Raw genomic sequence first — 12,036 nt, forward strand, 5'->3', positions numbered from 1 at the left:
TTCACCTACAGTACTGTCAACACTAACTACACACCTTCACCTACAGTACTGTCAACACCAACTACACACACACCTTCACCTACAGTACTGTCAACACTAACTACACACACCTTCACCCACAGTACTGCAACACCAACTACACACACATCTTCACCTACAGTACTGTCAACACTAACTACACACACCTTCACCTACAGTACTGTCAACACTATCTACACACACACCTTCACCTACAGTACTGTCAACACTAACTACACACCTTCACCTACAGTACTGTCAACACCAACTACACACACACCTTCACCTACAGTACTGTCAACACTAACTACACACACCTTCACCCACAGTACTGCAACACCAACTACACACACATCTTCACCTACAGTACTGTCAACACTAACTACACACACCTTCACCTACAGTACTGTCAACACTATCTACACACACACCTTCACCTACAGTACTGTCAACACTAACTACACCACACACACCTTCACCTACAGTACTGTCAACACTAACTACACACCTTCACCTACAGTACTGTCAACACCAACTACACCACACACACCTTCACCTACAGTACTGTCAACACCAACTACACACACACCTTCACCTACAGTACTGTCAACACTAACTACACACCTTCACCTACAGTACTGTCAACACCAACTACACACACACCTTCACCTACAGTACTGTCAACACCAACTACACACACACCTTCACCTACAGTACTGTCAACACCAACTACACACCTTCACCTACAGTACCGCAACACCAACTACACACACACCATCACCTACAGTACTGTCAACATTAACTACACACACACCTTCACCTACAGTACTGTCAACACTAACTACACACCTTCACCTACAGTACTGTCAACACCAACTACACACACACCTTCACCTACAGTACTGTCAACACTAACTACACACACCTTCACCCACAGTACTGTCAACACTAACTACACACACACCTTCACCTACAGTACTGTCAACACTAACTACACCACACACACCTTCACCTACAGTACTGTCAACACTAACTACACACCTTCACCTACAGTACTGTCAACACTAACTACACCACACACACCATCACCTACAGTATTGTCAACACCAACTACACACACCATCACCGACAGTACTGTCAACACTAACTACACCACACACACCTTCACCTACAGTACTGTCAACACTAACTACACACCTTCACCTACAGTACTGTCAACACTAACTACACCACACACACCATCACCTACAGTATTGTCAACACCAACTACACACACCTTCACCTACAGTACTGTTAGCACCAAATAAAACCAAACAAAAATTGTAGCAACTCGTGAAATACAGTGCATATACAGTGCAGTCGGTAAGTTTGGACAGTAACACAATAGTCTGCACTCCTGCACATTGGATTTTAAATTAAATAAAGGAATATGACTAATTGGCTGCATGAACTAAGCTAAGAATGTGTCTCTAGATGAGGATGTGTCATTTGGTGGGGACAGCCCTCAAACGTTCAATGTCACTCGTCATTGGCTGCCATCTCCGCCCCCAAAGGTTCAAAGACACTGTCACTGCCTGCGGTCTGCATAAAAGGAGACTGCTGTCCAACAGTCAATTCAATGCACCCAATTTGAAGGGCTTGCTCTGTTTATGGGCCCTTTTCTGTAGCAGCAGCCCACTCGCTTAACCTCACAACGAGGCCTTCAGATCACTGTCTTGCCAATTACGCGAACGCTGGTTTGAGCTGAATCCTGTACACAGCGGTTCCACCGAGTCGCTAAGATATCCGCAGCTTCCATCAAAGCAGTCTGGCAGTTTAATTCCAGCAGGACTGGCAAAACTTTCTGCGTGGTGAAAAATGAAGACCTGCATTTGAGGACAGGTGTTGAGTCAGAACCTAATGGTCAGGGAGAGGGGGTGTCACGGGAGCTCAAAGCCCTGCAGCTGCTGTCCAAAACCACATCGCCCCTGTGGCAGCAACCGGCCCGCCCCCGCGTCTGTCCTGAGATGACCAGGGACAACGTACATGACTCCATTACAACGTTACTGGTCCCAGTCAACGTGGGGGCATTCCGCCGAACATTTTCAATCTTATCTCAATCTCGTGCCGTCCCTGATCCTCGGTGAGAGGCATGATGGGGGAAAAACGATCTGAGAGACGGGGCGGAGGGGACTCGGCCCGCGGCTGACCAGGTGGAGGGAGCGAGCTCTCAGGTACTAACAGTGATCAATCGATCGGCTGTTATCTGAGAGAGCTCTCCTGGAGAGCCGGGCTGTGATTGACCGCGCTATCGGTAGAGGAGCGCTATAAAGGATGCGTCTCTTTAATGGGCTGAGCGTGGGCTGGGACTTGAGAAAACTGCCTGATAGACAGAAAGCTGCCCCTGCCAGGCAGAGAAGAAAGGGAAGCCATTTTGTCTAATCACATTGCTTGATTTGAATCAATGTTCTAATACAGAGTGCCTCCTTTTTCTGACGCTCATCTAATTTCTCCTCATCAAAGACAAATGGGGGGTACACAGAGGAGGAGAAGACCTGCTGGTTTAGGGATGGAAGGGATTTGCACAGGACTGAAGTTACACGCTGAGGTGGAGCTGTTTGAAGTCACAAAGTGAGGAGTGTGTGTGTGTGTGTGGGTGTGTGTGTGTAGTGTGTGTGTAGAATGTGAGTAGGGTGTGTGCAGTGTGTGTAGATTGAGTCTTAGTTGAATGTGACTCCAGTGTGAGAGCCGTGTGAGTAACTTGTGAGTTGAATGTGAGGACAGTACCTTGGCTCCGTGTTTCTGCAGAACCTCCATGATGTCATTGTGTGCCCTCTCAGCAGCAACATGAAGCGGGGTCATAAAGCTGCAGAGAGACAGAGAGAGGGGGAAAGAAGATAGATGTCTGAGTTGGTGTCTAACGGGAGAGAGACGATTGATATTTGAGTTAGTGCCTCAGAGGAGAGAGATATTTCAGCCAGCCTACCAAAGCATCTCAACATGTTTGAGAGTCTCAGAGGAGTGATGTTTGACTTAGTCTCAGAGGAGAGATGTTTCAGTCAGAGTCTCAGAGGAGAGATGTTTGAGAGTCATAGAAGAGAGAGGTTTGAGAGTCACAGAGGAGAGAGGTTTGAGAGTCACAGAGGAGAGAGGTTTGAGTGAGTCTCAGGGGAGCGATGTTCGAGAGTCTCAGAGGAGAGATGTTTGAGTCAGTGTCTCAGAGGAGAGATGTTTGAGTCAGTGTCTCAGAGGAGAGATGTTTGAGTCAGTGTCTCAGAGGAGAGATGTTTGAGTCAGTGTCTCAGAGGAGTGATGTTTGAGAGAGTCTCAGGGGAGTGATGTTTGAGTCAGTGCCTCAGAGGAGTGATGTTTGAGGGAGTCTCAGGGGAGTGATGATTGAGTCAGTGTCTCAGAGGAGAGATGTTTGAGAGAGTCTCAGGGGAGTGATGTTTGAGTCAGTGTCTCAGAGGAGTGATGTTTGAGAGAGTCTCAGGGGAGTGATGTTTGAGTGAGTCCCAGAGGAGAGAGGTTTGAGTGAGTCCCAGAGGAGAGAGGTTTGAGTGAGTCCCAGAGGAGAGAGGTTTGAGAGAGTCCCAGAGGAGTCAGAGTCAGTGTCGGGGCTGAGACTCACTCTTTGTTCTTCTCGTTGACGTTGGCTCCCTTGCGCAGCAGTAGTTCAGTCACCTGCTTGCGTTTGGGGTGGGGTGAGGCGACTGCACAGTGCTGCAGGGACAGAGAGGATAAAAAACCCGCTGCAATTCATGTCCTTACTATGCTATAAACCCCTATACGTAATGTAATGCTCTGTTATAAACCCACCATTGAGTTCCTCAGGTCTATAGACTTGCAATTATTTATGTGATAAACCCCTACAAGGACTGTATTACTATGTTATAAGCACATCACTTAAGCCCTGTCCACACCAAGAACTACAACTATAAGCATAACTAGAAATATATTGTTTTAACAATTGATCTCTCAAATCCACGTCACAACTATAACAGCAAAGACAGCAAAATTATTTTCAGAAGGTTATCGTGTTGATATTGTTAATAGTTATGGTTCATAGTTATAGTTCTTGGTGTGGACGGGCCTTTAGTCCTGAGCTCCTGAGGTTTATATGCAAGGTATTCAATTATAAACCTGTATATCAGGTGTCAAACTCCAGTCCTAGAGGGCAGCCAATTGTGGTTTCCTTTCAATCAGCAGCCAATTAAGGCCTTGAGAACAAGGTGGGTGGACTCTTTATCGAATCAATGACTTGAATCACTCATGCTGAAACACACCAAGGACCAGCAGACTTTGCGGTCCTCCAGTACTGGAGTTTGGCACCCCTGCCCAATCTGGAATTATGTTATAAACCCATCTCTGAATCCTGTTTGATTCTACAAGCATGGTATTACTTAAGTTATAAAATTCCTATATATAATGTGTTACTATATCATAAAGCAATGTTATGAGTTACAAATCCCTGTAGGTTTAAATATATTGTAAAACACAGCACTGATTATAAGTGAGGTGATTTATAAGTAGGGTATTACTGTGTTATAAATCCCTATCATAAATGTATTGCTATCTTATAAAGCCATCCAAGTTCGTCAGGTATGTAAGGTGTTACTTATGTTAAATGTTTTATGTTTTTGTTGTGTAGTTTTGGGATGTATCAGTATGTTATGTGTTGTTACACAAAGCAATTTTTATTGCTTGCAAGTTGCAGCTGAGTTGGTTATAGATTGCTTTGTGTAACATTCCCTGCAATTTCGGTGGAACTTGGTTGCAACAAGTTGGGAGCAGTTCAACTTTCATGCAAACGACTGCATGCAATAACCAATCAGAAGAGAGATATTGATCACACGTGAACGCAGACCTGTCTGCGCGTAGCCTACTACGATAACGCTACTGGCTAGCTAAATTATAAACTATAACTGGCTAACTAATGTTACCTAAACGAACTGGCTAACTATATACCTATATACGGTAGTATCATTAATGCAACGAAATGGCTCAACTAAATACATTTTGAACGTTTCCTCCACACATAAGGCTTTGTGTGCTCGCTGGCAGTAATTTAGACATCGCAAAAATAAATAAATGTAACTAGCTAAATGTAACTTTAAGAGAAAACGAATAACGTTAGTTAAATTTCACGTTCAAGACTTGATATTTGTATCTTACAGAATAAACGGATCCGGCGTAATATCGAACGCTACGTACATACTCGAGTCTGATTGGTCGTTGCGTGCAATTTAAATTGATTGCGAATAGCCCCGTGTAATGGTGGAATTGCATACAATGACATCAGGAGCAATGAGTCACCGCAACCAGAGTTGCGTGGAAATTGCATGGTGTGACAACACCTTGATGAAGCAGCGGGGACTCACCAGCGCCGTCTCATGGGACTGCGGGTGTTTGAAGTTTATGATCTCCAGAGCGAGGCTCTTTTTCACCTTCGCCATGTCCGCCTCACGGGCAGCCTGCAGGAGGGAGTGACCCTTAAACTCATCTGGAGAGGGAGAGAGGGAGAGAGGGAGAGAGAGAGGGAGAGGGAGGGGGGGAGGGGGAGAGAGAGAGGGAGAGGGAGGGGGGGAGGGGTAGAGAGGGAGAGAGAGAGAGGGAGAGAGGGAGGCAGAGAGAGGGAGAGGGAGAGAGAGAGAGGGAGGCAGGGAGAGGGAGAGGGGGAGAGAGAGAGAGAGAGGGAGGCAGGGAGAAAGAGAGAGAGCAAGGGTGGGAGATGGAGAGAAAGAGGGAGAGGGGGAGAGAGGGAAAGAGAGATGGAAAGAGAAAGAGGCAGGGAGAAAGAGATAGAGGGAGGGGAGGGAGAGAGAGGGAGAGAGAGGGAGGCAGGGAGAGGGAGAGAGAGAGAGAGGGAGGGAGGTAGATAATGCGTGTATAAGAGAGTGAGGGGGAGATGGACAGAGAGAGCGAGAAAGGATGCAGAGAGACAGGGAGAGAGAGAAAGAGAGCGAGAGGGAGGGAAGAGGAGAAAGGGGGAGAGACATTAAAATTTCTTGATGGAAAAAAAATTATATAACCAGTTTTATTTTCTTGGTTATATAAAAATGTATTATTATAGTGTTTTGTATTCCAGTCTTAATGGCTCTTATACTTTGCAAAAGGAAGGACAAAATGTTTAATTATTCCCCATTTTCATTATCAGATTTCATAACACTATCATTATTACACTTAGTTAACGTTTAAAAAAAAATAATTGCTTGGTTTAATCTAATTTCATCCATGTTTTTGTAAAGGGTGATACAACCATGCGTGAAATGCACTTTAAATTCAAATAAACTGCAAAGCTGAAGTTGGATCACCTGCGGTGAGACTACAGATCCCATCAGTCCCTGAGCCCCAGAGGCTGATGGGATCATAGACCTCCTAAAGATTCTTTTTTGATGAGTCAGCATCCCTCCCTAAGGTGAGCTATAGGGGTACATTTAAAGGTTTACATATACTTATACATATGAGTGTTTCACTGATGACAATAATGTGATGCTTTTGTCTCAAGGGTAAGACAACAAAGTGCAATCTGGGTTTAAACAGCAGAGGATCTTTCCATTTTCTCAGATTAAGTCTTCTCAGGAAGTACTGGAATTCAGGCCATAATGTCTTAGCCAGAGGCAGAGAACTCACAAGACTATAACACACGCTCACGCTCACACACGCTGACACACAGAGACGGAGACAGAGACGGAGACGGAGACGCAGACAGACAGAGACAGAGACAGAGACAGAGACAGAGACAGAGACAGAGACAGAGACGGAGACGGAGACGGAGACGGAGACGCAGACGCAGACAGACAGAGACAGAGACAGAGACGGAGACGGAGACGCAGACAGACAGAGACAGAGACGGAGACGGAGACGGAGACGGAGACGGAGACGCAGACAGAGACAGAGACAGAGACAGAGACAGAGACAGAGACAGAGACAGAGACAGAGACAGAGACAGAGAGCGTTTGCCCTCTCTTGACAGCTGACTCAGTTGTTCAGCAGCAAAGCCAAACACAAACACTGTCGGCCCGCAGGGACTTGCATGGCCTGAATATCAGTGTTTCCCGAGTAAACAGGAGGAGGAGACGGAAGCGCGGCGCTGTGTTTGAGCACGGCTGCCCTCTGCGGCTCTGCACTGCTGCAGGCCGCTCTCAGCCACAGAGCAATCCGGGTGACGAACCCGGGGCCTCTCCACCTCTAACGCCCAGCCGCAGCCAAACGTCCACCACTCCCCGACACCCTGTCGCCCCGGCGACAGAGCAGCAGCGGCACGGCAACAGAACTCCAGGAGAAGGTGCCAGTCGGACATTACCAGCAACGCGCTGCTTCAGCCGGTAAAGCCGACGCCACTCTTCCCAAAACTCTGCAACAGTGACCTCGGCTACCCCCCACGTCCACCTCGGCAGGGGACAGGGGTGCGTGCCATAGAGGGAGAAATGGGGTTTCTAGTCTGCGGGATATCCTGGCATGGCTGGCACAGGGCCCGGGGCTCATGCAGTATACATGTGCCCGTCCCGGACGAGACCCCCCACAGAGCCAGACGGGTTGTTAAGAGGCCGCTGCCAGTCTCACGGCCCTGACAGGCCTGGGCAGGATGTAAATATTTGATGTGAGGGAAGTAGTGTCATGTGCAGGATGCTGTCGGGCGCATTGACGCAGAGCGGTGAGCGCCGTGATCCCTCACTGCGCCCGAGCCTAACGCCCTGAGCCTAACACTGAGCCTAACGCACACTGAGCCTAACGCACTGAGCCTAACGCACACTGAGCCTAACGCACACTGAGCCTAACGCACACTGAACCTAACGCACTGAGCCTAACGCACACTGAGCCTAACGCCCTGAGCCTAACACTGAGCCTAACGCACACTGAGCCTAACGCACTGAGCCTAACGCACACTGAGCCTAACGCACACTGAGCCTAACGCCCTGAGCCTAACACTGAGCCTAACGCACACTGAGCCTAACGCACACTGAGCCTAACGCACTGAGCCTAACGCACACTGAGCCTAACGCACACTGAGCCTAACGCCCTGAGCCTAACACTGAGCCTAACGCACACTGAGCCTAACGCACACTGAGCCTAACGCCCTGAGCCTAACGCACACTGAGCCTAACGCACACTGAGCCTAACGCACACTGAGCCTAACGCACATTGAGCCTAACGCATTGAGCCTAACGCACTGAGCCTAACGCACTGAGCCTAACACTGAGCCTAACGCACACTGAGCCTAACACTGAGCCTAACGCACTGAGCCTAACACTGAGCTTAACACTGAGCCTAACACTGAGCCTAACACTGAGCCTAACACTGAGCCTAACGCACTGAGCCTAACACTGAGCCTAACGCACACTGAGCATAACACTGAGCCTAACACTGAGCCTAACGCACACTGAGCCTAACGCGCACTGAGCCTAACGCACACTGAGCCTAACGCACACTGAGCCTAACGCACACTGAGCCTAACGCACACTGAGCCTAACGCACACTGAGCCTAACGCACACTGAGCCTAACGCACACTGAGCCTAATGCACACTGAGCCTAACGCACACTGAGCCTAACGCAGAGCCTAAAGCACACTGAGCCTAACGCACACTGAGCCTAACGCACTGAGCCTAACGCGCACTGACAGAGCCCTGCAACTCTGCACACTCCACTACACTATCTGAGGAGCATCAGGCATCAGAGCAACTGCACAGCTGGAGAATATGCCTTTGTGTGGGTGCTGTGAGTGTGAGTGTGTGTGTGTGTGTGTGTGTGTGTGTGTGTGTGTGTGCGTGTAGTTACTCACAGGTGAAGTGAGTGAGTGTGTGTGTGTGCGTGTAGTTACTCACAGGTGAAGTGAGTGTGTGCGCGCCTGCATATAGTTACTCACAGGTGAGCCGCTCCTTCAGCTCGGGGGAAGGTGCCATGTCGATGGCGCTCTTGCTGTGGCAGTTGGCGAGGGTGGGGTCGGCCCCGTGGCTGAGCAGCAGGGAGCACACCTCCACGCGGTTCTTAGAGGCGGCCTCGTGCAGAGGGGTGAACTGCCACAGGTCCATGGCATTAACACAGGCACCGTGCTGCGGGGGGTCAGAGGGTTAACTCCAGCCTAAACCATCCTTTAAGTGTGTGTGTGTGTGTGTGTGTGTGTGTGTGTGAGTGACTCACAGATGAAGTGTGAGCGTGTGTGTGTGTGTGAGTGACTCACAGATGAAGTGTGTGTGAGCATGTGTGTGTGAGTGTGTGTGTGTGTGTGTGTGTGTGTGTCTGTGTGTATGCGCAGTGACAGTGGGGCCCTTACCTTGAGGAGCAGCTCGGTGACCTCGTAGTGTCCGTAGGAGCAGGCGTTGTGCAGGGGAACCAGGCCACTGTGTAACAGAGGAGAAGAGCACAATAGCTCAGGTTAATAAGGGCTGGCGTTACACTGTGTAACAGAGGAGAAGAGCACAATAGCTCAGGTTAATAAGGGCTGGCGTTACACTGTGTAACAGAGGAGAAGAGCACAATAGCTCAGGTTAATAAGGGCTGGCGTTACACTGTGTAACAGAGGAGAAGAGCACAATAGCTCAGGTTAATAAGGGCTGGCGTTACACTGTGTAACAGAGGAGAAGAGCACAATAGCTCAGGTTAATAAGGGCTGGCGTTACACTGTGTAACAGAGGAGAAGAGCACAATAGCTCAGGTTAATAAGGGCTGGCGTTACACTGTGTAACAGAGGAGAAGAGCACAATAGCTCAGGGCTGGCGTTACACTGAGCCTGAACACATCGGCACCCTCTCAGCCTCAAGGACACTGAAGCAGCCCAGGAAACTGCAGCAGAACGCCTGGGCAGGTACATCAGCAGCCAGCGCTTTAAACTCCCAATTAACCAGCGCACTGATAAGATGGGCAAAAGCAGTCTTTTCAGATGAAGACGTGTGATCCATTAATTTAGCCATAATGGACAGATAGGGAGACAGAGGCAGGATGGATTTACTGCAGCAGCTGTTCCTGGAGTTAAACACCCAGAAAATGCACCCGGTCCATGCCTCACTTCGTCCAGGGTGCCTTCAAATGTTTTAATAGTTACACATAAAAAAACTATTAAAACAAATACGATGACATGAAGCCCATTTCATTCATTTTAAATTAGGTTTTTATCATTCTTAAGTAACACAAGTTATACTGCCCAGTGCTGCAGAGGAAATCTTGAAGAAAAAGTATAGAGAAGTTATACGTCTTTATCTTCTGAGAAAATGGACACAAATGTTCAATGTAAGATAAAAAGTGCTTTCCCAGGTTCTAAGTTGTTTCTTCTTTTCTATCCCTGGCCTCCTGCGAATTGTAATCAACGGTTCCGGTCAGAGAGGCCCGATTACAGAATGACCTACCAGCCCTGCTGGTTTTAATGCCCATTTCACTTATAAAATCTAACCTTAAACGGTGTGGGGGGCAGGCAGAAACACTGAATGAGATAAAAGTGGGGGTGTAATAAGCCGGTTGACTTGATTAAACCAGAGCAGCTTTTATTCGGATGAGTGCGCTTTTAGGAGGTGCAGAACAGTGCCCCAACTCACCTGTAGGTTGAGCTTCAACTGAGGGAAGCTAAGAGTCACCACATCAAAATACAATTCCCATCAAGCATTTCACCAACATCTCATACACTTCCTACATAATGAGTGTGCAATGAACTATGGGAGCTTGAGTTCAAGAACATGGAAATGGCTGTGTAACTGTCATTCAAGATGAACACGATGCACGCTCACACACGCGCGCTCACACACGCGCGCTCACACACGCTCACACACGCTCACACTCGCACACGCTCGCACACGCTCGCACACGCTCGCACACGCTCGCACTCGCACACACTCGCACACACTCGCACACACTCGCACACACTCGCACACACTCGCACACACTCGCACACACACCCTTTGTCCTTGGCGTGGACGTCGGCGCCGTGCTGCAGCAGTAGCTGGACGATTCTGACCCGGTTGTACCCGGCCGCCAGGTGCAGGGGGGTGGACTGCAACAGAAAGGGGAGAGTGCTGGTGAGACGCAGGGAACAGACATTACCTCACAACACACAGCGCCCCCTAGAGGACTGGAACAGGGCGAGATGCATTGCCCAGTACTAAAGACTAAAATGAGGCATGAATCTGGAGTAGACGCCCCACCTGAGAACAGAGTGAGGCTTGAAGTCACAGTCCCTCACCAGCATAACAGCCAATTAGTACAAATATCACCAAAATAACCCTCTCCCTCCACTATCTACAGTAGTGACAGAGCTCTCAGCTGCCCGATCTCACTCCCACTCTCAGTGCTGCCGTTAATACTGTTCAATGAGACCCAGCACCACAGCTTACATTAGGCCAGGCAGTTATGATTAGCCTGGAGGACATGAAGCAGAACTGCTTTCATAGAGAGGTCCATAAGTATTTGGACAGTGGCACAAATTTAAAGGGCTGTAAGTCCAAAAGAGTGCACTCGATCTGGAGTAGACGCCCTCAAATTAAAGCCAACTGCCTACACTTTTGAGGGTATTTATGTCCATAAGGAGTGAATCAGGTAAGAACTGCTGCCATTTAGAATTGTGTCACTGCCCAAATACTTATAGACCTCACTGTGTGTGCGTATTCCTATGATTGATGTGCAGTGTGCAATATAGCATATAGCAATATATGTACACTTCTGGATTACATGATTTTTATTGAATTTGAAACCATAATCAATAATCATAACTGCAGCTCCCTAAAAAGTGTTAATTACATTCATTTCTGCCAACTGAAAGCCTAAAAATCCTAAAATCCTAAATCTTCTTTGGCATATTCCCCCAAAACTAAACTAACCTGCATCCTGATACAAGAGACAGCCTTGGAGCAGTCACTTCAAGTGTGCACTCTGGCAGCTACATTTGAAATGTGTGAAAGTGTCAGGTTTAATTAGTACTGCTCTTGAAATTAGTTGGTTACAGTTCATCTTTTCACAAGCGTTAAGAGGCAGCAGTTTTGGCATTTTCCTAAACACTGACACCCAAGAAATTCCAAAATAAACAGGAGCAAAACTTGATGGCACAGGACAGT

At 48.1% G+C, this 12,036-nt stretch overlaps 1 protein-coding gene across 2 annotated transcripts in view; it reads right to left on the minus strand.

Moving 5' to 3' along the window:
• The window catches only part of tnksa (tankyrase, TRF1-interacting ankyrin-related ADP-ribose polymerase a), a 129,509-nt gene that overhangs the window by 19,940 nt on the left and 97,533 nt on the right, over positions 1–12,036 (minus strand). For both annotated transcript variants that reach the window (XM_061262845.1, XM_061262844.1), the window contains 6 exons: positions 10,885–10,979; positions 9,273–9,339; positions 8,865–9,051; positions 5,379–5,500; positions 3,629–3,720; positions 2,785–2,863 (listed from right to left, as the gene is read on the minus strand). In XM_061262845.1, the coding sequence (XP_061118829.1) occupies positions 2,785–2,863; positions 3,629–3,720; positions 5,379–5,500; positions 8,865–9,051; positions 9,273–9,339; positions 10,885–10,979 (642 nt within the window). The remainder of the gene's footprint in view (positions 1–2,784; positions 2,864–3,628; positions 3,721–5,378; positions 5,501–8,864; positions 9,052–9,272; positions 9,340–10,884; positions 10,980–12,036) is intronic.

The sequence above is a fragment of the Conger conger genome, chromosome 12 (genome assembly GCF_963514075.1).
Source record: "Conger conger chromosome 12, fConCon1.1, whole genome shotgun sequence".
NCBI lineage: Eukaryota > Metazoa > Chordata > Actinopteri > Anguilliformes > Congridae > Conger > Conger conger.